The sequence below is a fragment of the Copadichromis virginalis genome, linkage group LG19 (genome assembly GCF_057382275.1).
Source record: "Copadichromis virginalis isolate Kocher_CV1m ecotype Utaka linkage group LG19, C_Virginalis_male_GT1.1, whole genome shotgun sequence".
In the NCBI taxonomy this organism is placed as follows: Eukaryota; Metazoa; Chordata; class Actinopteri; order Cichliformes; family Cichlidae; genus Copadichromis; species Copadichromis virginalis.
The window spans coordinates 26,962,191-26,979,964 of NC_140636.1; the positions used below are offsets into that span (position 1 = coordinate 26,962,191).

At 39.8% G+C, this 17,774-nt stretch overlaps 1 protein-coding gene across 2 annotated transcripts in view; it reads left to right on the forward strand.

Moving 5' to 3' along the window:
- LOC146686294 (nardilysin-like) overlaps nt 1-14,878 on the forward strand; it is a 32,241-nt gene extending 17,363 nt beyond the window's left edge. For both annotated transcript variants that reach the window (XM_085440618.1, XM_085440619.1), the window contains exons 14-32: nt 2,916-2,974; nt 3,412-3,466; nt 3,591-3,695; nt 4,197-4,320; nt 4,606-4,692; nt 7,076-7,195; nt 7,323-7,374; nt 7,688-7,838; nt 9,245-9,372; nt 9,521-9,683; nt 9,897-9,928; nt 10,131-10,269; nt 10,389-10,436; nt 10,536-10,588; nt 11,222-11,305; nt 11,536-11,626; nt 11,858-11,974; nt 13,902-13,991; nt 14,099-14,878. In XM_085440618.1, coding sequence (XP_085296744.1) covers nt 2,916-2,974; nt 3,412-3,466; nt 3,591-3,695; nt 4,197-4,320; nt 4,606-4,692; nt 7,076-7,195; nt 7,323-7,374; nt 7,688-7,838; nt 9,245-9,372; nt 9,521-9,683; nt 9,897-9,928; nt 10,131-10,269; nt 10,389-10,436; nt 10,536-10,588; nt 11,222-11,305; nt 11,536-11,626; nt 11,858-11,974; nt 13,902-13,991; nt 14,099-14,320 — 1,920 coding nt within the window. In that variant the 3' untranslated portion in view covers nt 14,321-14,878. The remainder of the gene's footprint in view (nt 1-2,915; nt 2,975-3,411; nt 3,467-3,590; nt 3,696-4,196; nt 4,321-4,605; nt 4,693-7,075; nt 7,196-7,322; nt 7,375-7,687; nt 7,839-9,244; nt 9,373-9,520; nt 9,684-9,896; nt 9,929-10,130; nt 10,270-10,388; nt 10,437-10,535; nt 10,589-11,221; nt 11,306-11,535; nt 11,627-11,857; nt 11,975-13,901; nt 13,992-14,098) is intronic.
- Nucleotides 14,879-17,774: the final 2,896 nt, after the last annotated feature.

Below are 17,774 nucleotides of genomic sequence, written 5' to 3' on the forward strand. Positions count from 1 at the left end.
AATAGGTAACTTCACATCTGAGCAGACAAGTATCACATGTGGAGTTCCCCAAGGTTCCATCTTGGGACCCCCTCTGTTTAACATTTACATGCTCCCACTGGCACAGATTATAAAGAACAACAAAATAAACTACCACAGCTATGCAGATGACACACAAATATATATCACAATGTCACCAGGAGACCGAGGCCCTGTACAGGCTCTTGGTAAATGCATTGAGGAAATCAATGACTGGTTGTGCCACAATTTTCTCCAACTAAACAAAAACAAAACTGAAGTAATAGTCTTTGGCGCCAAAGAAAAACGATTACAGGTCACCAGAGAACTTCAATCTATACATCTAAAAACCACAAACCAGGCGAGAAATTTGGGTGTAGTGATGGATGCAGACCTAAACTTAGAAAAACACATTAAGACAATAACAAAGTCAGCTTACTATCACCTCAAGAATATTTCAAGGATAAAAGATCTGATGTCTCAACAGGACCTGGAAAAACTAGTCCATGCATTCATTTTTAGTAGGCTTGATTACTGTAACAGCATCTTTACAGGTCTACCTAAAAAATCAGTCAGACAACTACAGCTCATTCAGAACTCTGCTGCTCGAGTCCTCACTAAGACCAAAAAAGTGGACCACATCAGTCCAGCTCTGAGGTCTTTACACTGGCTACCTGTCCGTCAGAGGATAGACTTTAAAGTTCTGATGCTGGCCTATAAAGCTCTGAATGGTTTAGGACCAAAATACATCAGTGACCTGCTGACCCAGTATGAACCTTCCAGATCCCTCAGGTCATCTGGATCCGGTCTTTTATCAGTTCCCAGAGTCAGAACCAGACACGGAGAAGCTGCATTCAGCTTTTATGCTCCTTATATCTGGAACAAACTCCCAGAAAGCCTCAGATCAGCTGAAACACTCAGTTTATTTAAATCCAGGTTGAAGACTCACCTGTTCTCAGCTGCATTTGAATAAAGCACCAAATCCACACTTTTAAGCTTAAATTTCAAAACTTACACTAACTACTGATCTTATCTATTTCTAATTTTATCTGTTTTGGTTTTATATACTGTTTTGTTTGTTTGTTAAGCTTAAATTTCAAAACTTACATTAACTACTGATTTTATCTACTGTTCTGATTTTATCTGTTTTGATTTTATATACTGTTTTGTTTGTTTGTTTGTTTGTTAAGTGGGTTTAGAGCTCTGGGTAGCTCCCCAGCTGGGTCTAGACTGGGTCTAGAGAGTATTTTAAATTCAGGGAATTTAAAATAGAAAGTAGCTCGTCCACAGAAGGACTGGTAGCTCCCCTTACGATAAGGGTTCAGATCGCGCGAACAGGTGTGGGATTAGAGCTCTGGGTAGCTCCCCAACTGGGTCTAGACTGGGTCTAGAGAGTATTTTAAATTCAGGGAATTTAAAATAGAAAGTAGCTCGTCCACAGAAGGACTGGTAGCTCCCCTTACGATAAGGGTTCAGATCGCGCGAACAGGTGTGAAATGTGTGTGTTTAGTTAGTTAGTTTGTTTGCTTGTTTTAATTAATTTTAAATCATGCTTTTTATTTGTTTTTGTTTCTAATGTCTCTGTAAAGCACTTTGAATCACCTTGTTGTTGAATTGTGCTATACAAATAAATTTGCCTTGCCTTGCCTTGCCTTGCCTTCTCCTCCTGTTAGACACACAGCAAGCCAACTTAATATGAAACTGGTGCCGGCAATAAAAACCTCCTGCAGTTCAGAAAAGTGTTCCCTCACAGGTTTAAGGCTGTATTTGTATAAGGGGTTAACTTTGCTTGGAGCTTGCCTTAGGTAGCCCATAGAGTATTACAGAAAGCATACAGCTCTCATTTAAGTAAGTACAATTTATTTATATAGCACTTTTCACATATAAAAATCAAAAAGTAAAACATAATAGCAGGCAAAGAGCACCATAAATACAAAAAGGACAATTTCTTTTTGTATTTATTATGAGGCTACTGCTGGCTAACTTGACTAGCATAAAAATGGACACTGACAAACAGCTATTCTAGTGCTATTCAAAGATAACAGAATGCACCCCACCTGCATCTCATATGCTCATGAATAAGCATGCTGCTTCTTACTTGTACAGTCTTCACAAGGATTGGGGATTGTGCCACAAACTGTGTACAGACACTAGTGGAAAAAAGATCAGATTTTGCAACAAGACTGAGACCATAAAAATCTGCCTGCATTTTTAAAGTGTCTGCTTCGTAGCTGGTCTTGGCAAGAAACAGTCTGGTGCATAATTCCACTGTAATGAAGATATTATGTATTAATTAGCGAGACTATGAAACCAGTGGACTTTCCAGTCTTTGTGCTAGCTAAGCAAATCAGTTACTGGCAGTAGCTTCATACCTGGTGTACTGCTATGAGAGAGGCATCAATCTTTTTTATAACTCTGGGCAAGGAAGCAAATGCATATTTCAAAATATCAAAAGGCCCCTTTAAAATTGATGTCTGGAGTTAGAAAATACTAATTTTAAGTTATTGTAAGTGATTTTTTACTTTGTCACAACTGATGAACAATGGTTTTGTTCAATGGTAATAATTATTTTTTTACTCTTACTATTACTTTAACAGAGATTTGATATTTTCATTTACATGTCTGATTCTCTAAAAGTGGGATCAAGACATGTATTACTGAGCTGTTTAGTATTCTGAATGAAACCACTTTTTCCAACTCAGTTTTCAGAGCTGTTCTAATGACTATAATCAGGTAACCATAGTTAACATGATTGGCAACTTCTTTTTGGCATCACTGTAATTGTTATGGATCATAAAACTTAACAATACCTCCATATCGATTGATTGCAGAAAGGAAGGAATCATTTTTTGCTGGAATTCTACTAACAATAAATGTGGTTATACACTAATAATTTGCTTGTCTGTGGCTTTTAACAGGTGACTCGCCTCGTGTTCCAGTACCTGAAGATGTTGCAGACACTTGGTCCACTGCAAAGGCACTTTCTTTCACTCACTTTCTCTCTCACTCACACACACCTTCAAATCAATCTTAACCCTTAAACAGTGCTTTAAATGGGGTCTATAAAAGTGAACACAGGTCCACCGGTCCTCATTTTTCCAAAAATATCCTCACTAAGATAGGTAGATATAAGATAGGTATATTTCTCAGTTTGAAATCAAATATACAACATGGATTTTCTGTCTGTTTGATTGTCTGACTCATTGTGTAGTTGTAGTAAATGCTGCTTTATTTGAGATAGTGACAACATAATATGTGTGGTTGGCTGTTATTTGTATATTTATGGTCTTATTATTTTTGTTATTATTATGTTCCTTATTCTGTCTTAGAGAGTGCTGGTGTTGTGGCGTCTAAGCAATTTTATGAGGTGAATAAAAGTTGTAATTCTTTGTTTCTGTCTGTCTGTGCACTCAGGATATATGAAGAGATTCAGAGGATTGAAGCAAATGAGTTTCACTATCAGGAGCAAGTAAGGCTAACAGCCTTCATTAGTCGCTGAGTTGCCGTGTTTTGGACATGTAGCAATGTATCATTGTTATTATCAATGAGATTGTGTGAGTAAAGCCTCTCGATTTTGATTTTCTCTTTGCCAGATTGATCCTATAGAGTACGTGGAGGACATTTGTGAAAACATGCAACTGTTCCCTAAAGAAGACTTCCTGACAGGAGATCAGTTGATGTTTGAGTTCAATCCAGAAGTAAGTAGTTCAGTAGTTCTGGGAGTGAACCACTTTCAGGGCTTTTATTCTAAAATGCAAAATGTCCTTTTTTTAGATAAAGATGTTAATGAAACAGGTCACTCAAAGGTAGAAAAATATAGATGTGTTTCTCATCGCTCCTTTAATGATTTTGTTTCTAATATATTTCTTAGAGCTGAGATCCTCTTTTCTGCTGGTGGATGTTATTTTGCATCAAAAGTTACAGTCTAATTGTGGCTTTGCATATTTTTTGTGTTAACGCCTGTTCTCTTTTTTTGTCTCATTGTTTTTGGCTGCTAAAACTGTCTCCCATTAATGTTGATGTTCTTTAGAAAGGGAGGAAATATGATCTCTCTCTGTGCTGCAAACATCTTTTGATTTGATTTTGTGTGTGTGTGTGTGTGTGTGTGTGTGTGTGTGTGTGTGTGTGTGTGTGTGTGTGTGTGTGTGTGTGTGTGTGTGTGTGTGTGTGTGTGTGTGTGTGTGTGTGTGTGTGTGTAGGTGATCAGTGCAGCTCTGTCTCTCCTCACCCCTGAGAAAGCCAACCTGATGCTGTTGTCACCAGAACATGAGGGCCAGTGTCCCCTCAGGGAGAAGTGGTTTGGCACACAATACAACGTGGAGGGTGTGTGTGTGTGTTTTTACTGTGACTGTAGCAGTTGCTTCGTACATTGTAAGCGTTCAGTGAATACATTGTCTTTTTTTCCCTTGTGTGGTGGTATTCAACCACATATAAAGCAGAGCCAGCAGTAGAAATGCCAGCATTTATCTCTGTCTTTTATATGGCAAACAATGGCGTTGGAAAAGCATTTAAATTAAAATATAAAAGTAGAGAGTTCACTTTATTCAGCAGTTGAATCAAATTGGCAAGTATTTCTTATGTGTTAATAGATGTTTAACCTTCATACAGATATCCAGCAAGAGTGGATGGAGCAGTGGACAAGAAACCTGGAGCTTACTGCTGACCTCCACCTTCCTGCAGAGAATAAGTTCATTGGTAGGTGAAGAAACTTCTTTTTTGCATTATGGGCAAAAAAGTAGGTCTTTCTGGCCTAATCTGCTGCATGCTGTATCTGAAAAGTGTCCAATACGATGATCTGGACAAGATGTGCTCCAGCAGTTTGGACTTTAGCTCTCCATTAATCCATCCACGAAATACCGGTAATCAGATATATTGACCAAACCTGGAGGAACTGAGTGTTTTTGTCAGTGTATTTTGTCATTTCTAATGCTCCCTTGTTAGTCACTGATCTAGCTGAGGTGTATTAATTCAAGCTAAAATTTGTGAAGTCAGGATGGTATTTTTCACTCTGGGGGAGGTTGAGTGATTTGAAACCCCATTCGGAGCATTTGCAGTAAGTTTTCTCCCCCTTACCTCGGCAGTTATTAAAGCAGCAGTTAAATGTTGTTGCACAGCATGTTTATCCTCCTCCTATAATTTAAGTCCAGGGGAGAGAAACTTTGCTTTTTAGAAGTGGAGTGTTAAATTAGCTCAACCCATATTTTGACAACAGCGCAAGATGGAGAAAAATGTTTGAGAGATCACAATAGCTGTGTCGGAGGAAAGATGGTCCTGTTTTTGTTGGCTTACCCTTGTATAGCTTAACTGATTTCATGTGTGGTAAATTATGTATTTAATACTATTTTATTCCAGGCTTTTCTTGTTGTAGTCTAGCAGAAATTCTTTGTTTTTCTGTACAAATCAAGCCACAGCTTCTGTTGGAAAATGAAAAACTTAAAGTGCCACAAACTGTAGTTCCTCGAATGGCCACTTGAGGCTGGCTTCAAAAGCAAGTTAGTCCCCATAAACCAGGGTTAGAGAACTCCAGGCCTCGAGAGCCGGTGTCTTGCAGGTTTTAGATCTTACCTTGGGTCAACACACCTGAATCAAATGATTAGCTCATTACTAGGCCTCCGGAGAACTTCAAGACATGTTTAGGAGGTAATTTAGCCATTTAAATCAGCTGTGTTGGACCAAGGACGCATCTAAAACCTGCAGGACATTGGCTCTCGAGGCCTGGAGTTCCATACCCCTGCCATAAACAGTGTTACCAGCTTTAGAGCACAAATACACTTGCTTTCAGCCTGGTACAGAACACCACATTGGTCTTTATCACTAATTTCCCTGTTCATGGCGGGAGTACAGGGAGTACATTTAGTTGAACTTCGATTTTAAGTTGTATTAAGGCTCAAAATATAAGAGGATGCGGTGTCATCCTGTGATTGGTTTTTATTAGAGGACACACTCTGAGAAGTCTCCTGCTTGTTTTGTTTTATAACCTTTTTTTCCCAGACATATTTAAATTCCATTTAATATCACATTGAATTATTGATGCATCTTGATAACCAGACTAGTTAAATATTGCTATCCATATCTGATCAAAAATCAGTCAAATCAGTCTGTAGACGCCTACGTTATCCATGATGCAACTCAACGCCTTGCAGCTTGGTCAGACATGTAAGGCTAATTTGACCATAAGCCTGTGGCTTGTGGTTATGGGGCAAGCATGGGAATTTTTTTTTCCGACCTGCAACAGCAAAATGCCCCCCAAAAAATACAGTTGTGGAAAAAAGTAAGTATTCAAGATTGAGATTCAGTTTGGGGGATGTTATTAGTTTTACAAATAATTGAAGTTATTTCATTACAGATTACAAGGTAAACTGTATTTTAGAATCCACTAATAAATAAAGGTTATAATAATACAACACCTAACACCTTAAATATTGTAGCAGAACAAAATTATGGAAAAGTTACAAATCAGTTTTGAACAACTTGTCGTTATAGTTATAAAATTTCACTGTGAAATAGATTAAATCCATCACTGTCTGCATTTTCAAACGTACCACATATTTGGCTACAACAAAATGAACGAATTTTATTAAGTGAATTAATTTAAAAGTAGAACGAAAACACACAGGGCCAGCTCCTGTAATGTACCAATGGATAAAGTTTGGATTGTAAATTCAGACCGATCGGCACAAAAATGGTTACACAGCACCAGTTATATTTGCTGATTGCATGGATTGAACGGTGTATGTTAATTAAAGGTCAATATTTTAATTTAAACACAGAAAAACAAAACACCTCTGGCTCACTTCTGGCCAAATGCAAAGGTTGATTCATTCTGTCGTTGCAGTTTGCTTACAAACTTTGTAAAGTGACAGACCTACGCGGCCAGCTTTACTAAAAGCTGGCACCTTCACTTTCTGGCCCAAGGGTTTCTGAATCATTTATTGTGGGGGTAACATCTTTCTCTGTGTTGACAAGCGACTACATGTTTATCCCTAAACTGTATATAATGAATTGTCGAAAGTCACGCATTATTTATGAGGCTGCACCGAGTGGAATGGTGATTTATTGTGTGTGTGCACTTGTTCAGCCACTGACTTCACCCTGAAGCCCTCTGACTGCCCAGACACCGAGTTCCCAGTCCGGATAGCCGACAGCGACAGGGGCTGCCTGTGGTACAAGAAAGATAACAAATTCAAAATCCCAAGAGGTAGACTGTGTGTTAGTGTGTGTGTACTTGTACTGTGTGCATCAATTAGCATGCAAGATGTTACTTTAAAGGTATTTAATGTCATTAGGGAATGGTTGACACCTGCTTGCTCTCTCTTCTTCTTTAGCCTACGTCAGATTCCACTTAATCTCTCCAGTAATCCAGCAATCCGCTAAGAAGTGAGTTTAAGCTCAGATAAGAGTTTGTGAAAATAAGTGTTTGTTTTTTGCTATGACCTTTGTTAATGACTGCTTTTTAATCGTCTCTCTCTCTCCCACTGCCTCCACTTATGTCTTTTTGTCACTTTTACCCTCCCTCCCCCACGTTTCTCCTTCCTCTGTCCTTCCTCCTTCTTTTTCTATTTTGCCTGTTTTTTTTCCCTCTCTATCCTCCATCTCATCCTTCTTACCTCCTTCTGTACTATTCCCTGCCCTCTCTCTATTTCACTTTTCTCTTATTCTCTTTATTTGTCGCCTTCCTCTTGCGCTCCAGTGTGGTCTTGTTTGACCTTCTGGTAAACATTCTGGGCCACAACCTGGCAGAGCCAGCCTATGAGGCTGAAGTGGCCCAGTTGGAGTATAAACTGGTTGCTGGTGAGCACGGACTGGTCATCAAAGTTAAAGGATTTAACCACAAGCTTCCTGTGAGTAAGCATACATACACACATAGATAAACAGTTTGGATAGTGGCAGTTGCATTTTAGGCTCTGTACACCACCACAGGGGATTTTAAATCAAACATTCAATATACAGCTTTAATTCAAGGGGCTTTACAAAAATTTTGCTTAACTGTTTAGGAATTATATCAATTTTTATACATAGTCAACATTTTTAAAGGCTCGAAGTTAATTGGACAAGCCGATATAATTTTAAATTCATGCTTGGATAAAAATCCTTTGCAGTCAGTGAGTGCCTGAAATCTACTTGAGATGGTCTGCCAGGCTTTTACTGTACCCGCCTTTAGTTGGGACTCGCTGCCTTCTGTTTCGTCTTCAGTAACTGAAAACCATGCTGTGTTGGATTGAGATCAGGTGACTTACTTGGCCATTGAAGTACATGCCTATGTCTTTGTCTTGAGAATCTCTTGGGTTGCTTTTGCAGTATGCTTTGGATCATTTTCCCATTTTAACTGTGAAACAGTATCCAATCACTTTTGAAGCTGTTGGCTAAATGTGAGCAGAGAGCATAGCCCTGTACACTTCAGTATCCTCCCTGCTACTTCTATCAGCAGTCACATCATCACTAAACACTACTGACCCAGTTTTACTGGCAGCCATACACGCCAAAACATTGCCGCCACCATGTTTGACAGATAGCGTGGTATGCTTCAGATTATGAGCAGTTCCCTTCATTCTCCATACTTTTGGCTCCCCACTATTCTGGTACAAGTCAAACTTGGGTTTATATGTCCAAGAAATTTGGCATATTTTCTGGATAAGTCGAATCTGGCTTTCCGGTTCTTATGTCTTTGTCACCTTGTCATAAACCCGCTATAATCACATTCACGAAGGTGTTTCTTGATTGTAGATTTTGTCAATGACATGTCTACGTCCTTGTGACTGTGAAAAGGTTTTTCTCAAACAAGGATTGACTTATTCGATGTAGTTGTTCCTGTGGTCTCATCAGTGCATTCCTTTTAAAGAATGTACCAGAGTGTTGATTTGGAAGCTCTGATAGGTTTATTGCAGTTTTTCAGTGTAATTATGGACTCCTTCACTTGAATCATCTCTTTGGAGCTCATGTTGACGATTCCAGAGAAAAGACACCAAATGCAAGTCCAACAATTGGAATAAGCTTCAGCTTTTGATCTGCTTAATTGTTATAAAATAACAGGAAATGGGCCTCAGCTGGCCATAAAAATGTCTGTCTGTGATACGTTTATTTTAAAATCCACTCTGTTGGTGTTTAAAGGCTAAATTTATTTTAATCTCAAAACAGTTACAAACACAACTGTACGTGTAATTGTTTTGCATACATTAAACCACAAACTGAATAAGAAAGAATCTTATGTAATGTATGTGTGACTTGTTGACCATGTTTTTGTCTGTAGTTGCTGTTTCACCTGATCATTGACCACCTGGCAGATTTCTCGGCCTCCTCTGACGTCTTCAGCATGTTCGCAGAGCAGCTGAAAAAAACCTACTTCAACATCCTCATTAAACCTGAGAAACTCAGCAAGTACGTTGCTTCCCCATTGCTATGTGAGATTATCGAGTGTATGTTGCCTTCTAGTGGTGAAATGTGTGACAGCCCTAAATAGAAGAGCCTCCGGTCGTCACCGTCCTCTTTTATCTTCTCGCTCTCATCCTTTTTTTTTCTCCTCCAGGGACGTGCGCTTGTTAATCTTGGAGCACTCTCGCTGGTCCATGGTGGACAAATATCAGGCTCTAACAGCTGGTTCGACCACTGAAGAGCTGACTGAGTTCAGCCGGAGCTTCAGAGCTGAGCTCTTTGCAGAGGGACTGGTGCAAGGGAACTTTAGCAGTGCAGTGAGTGGACAGCAGACAGCACACAGACAAGCATACTGATTGACAATAATATTAGCTGATTAGAGTGAATCAGTCAACGTTCACGTCTACTCTTGCCTCAGTTGCTACTGGGTGTACTTGACATTGCCCTCGTGCTTGGCTGATTGCCTCTCCTCACTCTCTTTCTCTCTTATCTCTCACTATTCATTACTCTTTATTGTATTTCCTCCACAGGAGTCTGTGCAGTTTCTGCAATATGTCACAGAGTAAGTCAGTTATTACACTGAATGCACTCCCTAATGAGAACACCAATACTATACAATCAAATAGATTTGTTTGCTATAATACGCCGTGATTCACATCAGCTTCAGTTGTTTAGTCCATGATTCGCCTTTGCTTTTTTTTTCCTCTCTCCTCTTTACCTTCTCACTTATTTTACTCCCTCTCTCCTCGTGTCTTGCCTGGCAGTAAGTTGCAGTTCTCCAAGCTGACAGCGGAGGTACCGGTGATGTTCAGAGTGGTCGAGCTTCCACAGAAGCACCACATCTGTAAGGTCAAATCACTCAATAAAGGAGACGCCAACTCGGAAGTCACTGTTTACTACCAGGTATACACACACAATGTACATGCACGTCTACAGGTCATCAAGTCGTTTTATCTCTGAAGGTTCATTTTTTTACGCACACAAATTCATTCCCATTTTCTTTCTGTTTGCGTTTTATTCAGTCTGGCCCCAAGGCTTTAAGGGAGCACACGCTGATGGAGCTGTTGGTGGTGAGCATTACAATATGTTGCTTCTCTGTTTCCACACACTCCCTCTTTGATGCCGTCATCCCTCCATTGTTGACTGAGTTGTTTTGGGGGGGGTTTCAGATGCACATGGAGGAGCCCTGCTTTGATTTCCTCAGGACCAAAGAGACTCTGGGGTGAGTTTCTGCTGCGTTCGATAATATTTTTCTGTTCATTTAAAACCAAATTTCTGAAACTAAGCGAAACAGTGAGTTTTTCCATTCAAATTAGCATTACACGCTAATATTTTTCTAAAACTAGAAAGCTGCAGTTAATTTGATTTATTTGCATTTGTCCTAAATGTGCTCCATATGGAAATACACAACTTTTCAAAGTAACTTTCTTAATATATCCAGTTCTCTTCCTCTTCCTCTTTTTTTTTTTTGCCATTTTGAGGGTATTGAAGTTATTTTATGTGAAAATCAAAGGTATGCAGAGAAACTAACCTTCTGTTTCCACCTACACATCTCTGTCTGTATTGTATTTCATTACTTTGCCTTCTAGAAGGAACAAGTCTGTGCCGACCTTGTTAAGAGACTGTCGGGTTTCTGTTTGGTGTGTCTGAAATGTGGGAGCTAGTAATATTTAAACCTTTGCCAAGCTGCTCTAGTTCTACTGGGACAAATGCTTTTCACATTGAAATTCAGTTTTCATACTTGCCAGACTGGTTTTATTACAGAGTGCAAATCAGATGTAATGCAGTTTTTCATCAGCTTATTTCACCCGTATTTTCTCTAATCCTAAAGCGTTCTTTTTGTCTCCGTCTGCAGATACCATGTCTACCCCACCTGCAGAAACACCTCAGGCGTTCTAGGTTTCTCTGTCACAGTGGAGACACAGGCCACGAAGTTCAAGTGAGTCTGCAACACACAATGGAAACCTTTAATTTGCCCAAAGCAAGATACGATTTATCTTAACACTTTTCCCAAAACCAAGGTAAATCTATCTTGCTATTCATCCAAACCCAAGCTGCAATTTATCCATGTGGCCATGGAAAGTGAAGCAAGTGGAAGTGATAAATGACTAAAGGAATCCAATGCGTTCTATACCCTACAATATATCTCTTACCTCTCATCTCTCTCAGCACCGAGCTGGTGGAGTTAAAGATTGAAGAGTTCTTGACTTCATTCGGAGAGAAGCTCAATGCACTGACTGAGGAGGCCTTTAATACTCAGGTCTGCGTAAATGTGTTTTGTTTTTTCTTATTGTATTCATGAGTTTCCCATTCTTATGGAAAAAGATACAGAAAATGCTGCCTATCCAGAAATTTTCTAAATGTCAAAAGTTGTATCTCATTCCATTAATAACACATTTCTGAGTCATGTAAAACCCGGCTGAATGCCTAAATGTGAAGCTGCACTGTGGAAGAAGTGACTAGAAAGCCTGTGTGCTCGTGTTTTCTGCAGGTGACTGCTTTAGTGAAGCTCAAAGAGTGCGAGGACACACATCTTGGTGAGGAGGTGGACAGGAACTGGGCAGAGGTGGTTACGCAGCAGTATGTGTTCGATAGGCTCAATAGAGAGGTGAGGACAACACGATGTTTAAAATAACGGCTCTGATGTTGTTTAAGACGTGCTCGTGCTGCTAAAGTAGTTCTGAGCCGTGACCTTGATGACCGTGGGACAAATCCTTTGGTTTTGAGGGTTGTGGGTTAGTGCCTTTTTGTTCTGGTGCATTACAGGGTTGCAAAACATTGTTAATATAATTAACAGAATGACAAATGCTATTCACTTGCTCTATGAATGTATTGCTGCTGAATGGGAGTATATTCTCACATAATTGCAGTTGCCTTACTCTTAACAGTTTGCCCCAACTTTGTCATCTAGACTCCACTATGGGCACATGTATGGTCCTACCACGGGTCCTCCAATTTAGTGGAAGTCTGGACTTTGTTTGGGACATTGCAACAGCGCATTCTTTTCTTTTTCAGCCATTCTGTTGAAGATTTGCTGCTGTTCTTGGGATCATTGTCCTGTGGCGTGAGCCCAGCTTTTGCTGTTAGCTGACAGATGGGCTCACGTTCGACTGTAGAATATTTTGGTATACAGTGGAGTTCATGGTTGACTCATTGCGGTCCTGTGGCTGCAAAACAATCCCAAATCATCACCTCACCACCAACGTACTTGACAGTTGCTACGAAGTGTTTGTGCTGATGTGCTGATTGGTTTTCACCGAGTGTGGTGCTGTGGATTATGACCAGATATCTCCACTTGGGCCGTGTCTGGACATTGTTCCAGAAGTTTTGTGGTTTGTTAAGATGCCGTTTTGCAAAGCTAAGGCTTGCAGCCATGTTTTTATTATTATTATTATTATTATTATTATTATTATTATTATTATTATATACAGAAAAGGCTTTCTCCTGGCAATCCTTCTAAACAATCCACACCTTTTCAGTCATTTTTAAATGGGACAGTCATACGTGTTAACATTTAATATTATAGCTGAGGCCAGTAGAGTCTGAGATGTAGCTCTTGGGGTTTTTTGCTGCTTTTTTTTTTCTCTGAGCATTGTGGGATCCACTCTGGGGAAGATTGGCAGCTGTCTTGAGTCCACTGAATAATCTTTCTCACTGTAGAATTAATGGACTGCAAATTGTTTAGAAGTTGTTTTCTTAACATCATTGTCAATGTCTTCTTTCTTGGCACTCTGTTGCACACACCTGAATGCACCAGACCTACAACCTGCCAAAACATCTGCTTTTATAGAGGCGGTCACTCTTTCTGATGATCAGTTTTATCAAGTGCATTTTATCAACAGCACCTGGCTGCTACTTACACTCTTAGTTCCTCTGGAAACATTAAGGATATTTTTAGTTTTTAACACGCTGATTTTACATTTATGCTTTTTTTGTTTTTGATAAGAAAATGACGGTGAAATGTTTGGGTTTTTTTCTATCCCAGGTTATTTGAATCCACTTTTAAGATCTGCTAAAGACCATCTTTAATTATGGCCTCATACATAAAACCTTAAGTATAAATAGAGGGTGCGCTTCCTTTCTATGATGGCTATATATGTCTATATGTATATATTCTCAGCGCTCTACAAAATATGAACATAGTTAATGCAAAGTATACAGCAAGCAAGAGAGAAATAACAAGTATTAATGAGAATGTTCACACCACTTGCATTTTCAAAGTTCAGTAGCTGAAGTTTGTGTTTTTAGGTCCTCAGATAGACATTGCCAAAGGAACAGATCACAGAAAACGTATTACAGAACCTGTTTTATTTGTGCTCTATGAAAGCACAACACTATCTCAAAACTAATTGACCCACTGGGGACAGATAAACTGGCTGTTTGGTACTGTCAACATTGTTACCTCTCTAATTCATAGGAAAAAAAATGTGGTTTATCCTTTTAAAACATGCTTGGTTCTGACACTGAGAATTAAGCTGTTACATTTCCAGTGAATGGTTCTGTCTTACCATTGGTCTGTGCCACTGTGTGTTCAGATCGAGGCTCTGAAACAGATGACGAGAGATGAACTCGTCTCTTGGTTCAAAGAACATCGTGGACAGAGCAGCAGGAAGCTCAGTGTGCATGTAAGCAATGCCTTTGTGTTTATGTTACACAGTTCTTCACTTTTCTTTGTGTTTTGGACATGATATACTTTATATCTGTAATAATTTCGTCTCTCTGTGTCCTTAAGGTGGTGGGATTTGGTGCTGAAGAGAATGATGAGGAGGGCAGTGGTGAAAAGCAGGAAGAAAAAGGCAAAGATGAGGATTTAAGGAGCTCAGCCTACGGTGAAGTGTCTAAGCTTAGTTTCCTTCCCGCCTCTCCCAAAGTGGAAGGTGCCATAGCCATCGTGGACATTCCTGCTTTCACTGAAGGCCTGCCCCTCTTTCCCTACCACAAGATACTTAAATAAACTTGTGCTCAGACTGTGAGACGGACTTACTCAGCCACATTCAGGGACTCTGCCTCATTAGAGATGCAGGCACTTAATATGAGGTGAAGGAAGGTTGAAGCAGCTTTGGCTCCTTTCTGGACCTGGATTTCGACTCTGGAGCCCAGCTGTAGGTTTTCCCCACGCTCTGCGCATAAGCAAAAAGACTGAGAGTGATGATAGAGTTTTCTTTTAGCTAACTGATAGTCTGTTCTGCTTTCTCACATTCAATTATTTTATATCCTCAGCAGCTGCGAGAAACTGAAATTCTTTGAATCAGATTCTCATTTATTTGGTTCTCCGAGCTGTAGTGCTGCTACAGAAGTTAAAATCTGTATTTTCCGCTGTCTGCGTCACAGTCCAGACTGAGTATAATTCAATTTAAAAACACAAATCGACTGTGAAAACAGCAGAAATGCTTTGAACTCCATGCGTGTGAATTTGTGTGCTGGATTTCAGGCTCTGGTGTGTGCTGCGGTTATTGGGTGACCTGGATCGTGCTGTGCTGTGAAACTGCAAAGAAATAAATCATCATCAGTCGATGTTGAGTGAATGAATGAAGCCGTTTAAGCTGTCTTCACAGCAAAAATACACTGAAACTTCAAATCATTGTGACTCTTATGTGACTCATGTTAAATTTGAAAGGAGTTTTGATGTTCTGGGTGCAGTTTTCTTGGCATGCAGTCACATTAAATAACACAGATGGCACAGAGAGACGAGTAGTTGCTAGAATCAACTGCGTCACACACTCAGGTTATTTTAAAGTCAGAAATGTTTGCATGCCGGTGACTCAACGTGATGTCATTTCTACAACTTTAAATTATGTGAAAATTATACATTACTCACAGACGCTCTGCCCGAACCATGAAGAAGAGGCTGCCGCAGGTGATTTTGTCTTGGTCTTGTGCTTGGAGATACTTTGCATTATTGAATGTATTTAAAAAAAAAAAAAAATTAAGCCCAGCTCAGTAGAGCATGTTAACAGAATTGACTAATATGCCTCATACTGTAGAAAAGCCTTCACCTGCTGCAGCTCCACACGTGATGATAATTGTTACAGCTTTGTGATGGAAGGCAAAACAGCTCGTTGGCATAAGATTCACATGGTTCCTGTACCACACCACACATGGCTCTTCTTCAGGCTATGCAGAGGCAAATCCACGGCTCATACTCTTACTGCATTGGGAGTGTGTTTGACAATGTAGCTTTGCTAATCAGATGCTTTCCAGATGGTATTACATGATGGATCAAATTTTGATGGTACTTCTCTGTGTTCATAATTGCATACATTTTGACAAAATCCCCAAAACTACTGGCTGAAATATAGCCCCAAACCATGACACCAAACACTGTTGTACCTCTCCCCTGACCACCTCCTCACGTGTTGACAATAAACCTCAAATTTGGATTAGTCGTTCTAGAAGACCTGTTGACCTTTTTCATACCTCAGCCTTTTCTCTGAATTTCCCCTTGTAAAGATTTTCTCCTTGGCAGCCACACTTCCACTGAGACCATTTCTGATTAGTGAACAGTAGACGCATCAACTTAAAGGATCAGGATGCATCTCTTGGGTCCTGTTTCAGGTCTTTGCTGGATATCTTAAGGATATGACTATTAGATACTGTTCCTCTGCTCCACTTCTGTCCTCTACTTGTCCAATTTCCTAAGAATTTTTAAGAACACACTGCACTGCTGAGATATGCCAAGTTCACCTTGCTGGTACAAAAATACTCTTTTATTCCTGTCAAACTATGTTATCTTTGGCATTTTTCATAAAGTTAGATAAAAAGGCTAATTATGAAATAACTGATGTGTTTTTACAAGAGGTTGCTAGTAAAGTGCTTAAAGATAGAGTTTATAACTAGTTCTGTGCTAAGTTGTCTGTTATGTTTCGTCACGACACTGCTTCATCCATGAGTTAGGTGCCGTTATAAGTTTGATTGATTCGTAGGGCAAACAAAAGAAAAAGTTTTTATTTTAATAATGATGGAAGTACAGTCCCGATCAAAAGTTTAAGACCACTTGAAAAATGGCAAAAAAAATTATTTTGAATGGTTAGATCTTAACAAGGTTCCAAGTAGAGCTTCAATGTGCAACAAGAAGAAATGGCAGAGCGACAAAACATTCTTTTGAGCATGCAATTTATTGAAAACAACACTTAAACTGAAACATGCTGTTTTAGAGCTGATCAAAAGTTTGAGACCACATGCCTTTAAAAGGCCAAATCTGCAAAAATGTGGATTCGTTGTCATTTTCTGTCAGGTAGTCACACTGTCACAACGTTCTAATGAAAAAGGCAAAAAACTTTCCCTTTTTGAACGTGGTCGGGTTGTTGAACTGCATAAACCGGGGCTCTCGCAGAGCGCCATCGCAGCTGAGGTGGGATGCACTAAGACAGTCATTTGGAATTTCTTAAATGATCCTGAGAGTCATGGAACGAAAAAGTCAAGTGGAAGACCCAAAAAAATTTCACCAGCACTGAGCTGGAGGATCCAATTGGTTGTCCGTCAAGACACTGGACGATCCTCGACCCAAATCAAGGCTGTTACTGGTGCCGACTGCAGCCCCGTAACCATCAGACAGCAACTGAGACTGAAGTTGGGCATCAAAAACCAAACATGTCTTCAAAGGCCTCGTCCCCTTGAACGCCACAGAACTGACCATTTGGACTTTGCAAGAGAGCACCAAACATGGGACATTGAAGGGTGGAAGAAAGTTTTATTCTCTGATAAGAACAATTTAACCTTGATGGTCCTGATGGTTTCCAAGGTTACTGGCATGACAAGCCACCTGAGATGTTTTCTACGTGCCACAGTGGTCTGGGGTGCTTTTTTCCTTCAGTTGAACAATGGAGCTTCAGGAGGTGCAGGGGTGTCAAACAGCCACTGGCTATGTCCAGAGTCAGCGGCCAGAAGTTGCAACCCAGAAGTTGCAGAGAGCATCCCTCATGGCCCCCAGATTTGACCCATTTAGTCAATTTTTTACAGATTTGGATTATAATGCATATTGATACAAAATATAATCAACAAATCATAGATTATAATAGGGTGAGATAATAAAAACAACTGCTTCTTGGTAATACCACAAAATAAGGGGGGGGGGATGAAGCCTGGTTAAAATTTAATCAATGCTACCTGTGGGAAGGATCATGTTTCTACACTCCTTTTAATGGTACAATGTGGAATTAATTTGATCGTTCTGGATGTATGGCAGCAAATATGTTCTACTCTACAGCACCGCAGAGCATTGCTGGTGGTGACAAACAGATCTAATTAGCTTTGACTATATTGGTCTAAGCATTGCCTCAGTGGTAGATCAGCTGCATAAATCTCCTCTGTGGAGAATACAGGATATTAAGAACTGGCTACTTGTCCTACATAACACTAAATTCAAGATACTGCAGCTTTGAAGAGGAAAGGGAGGGCATTTTGAATTT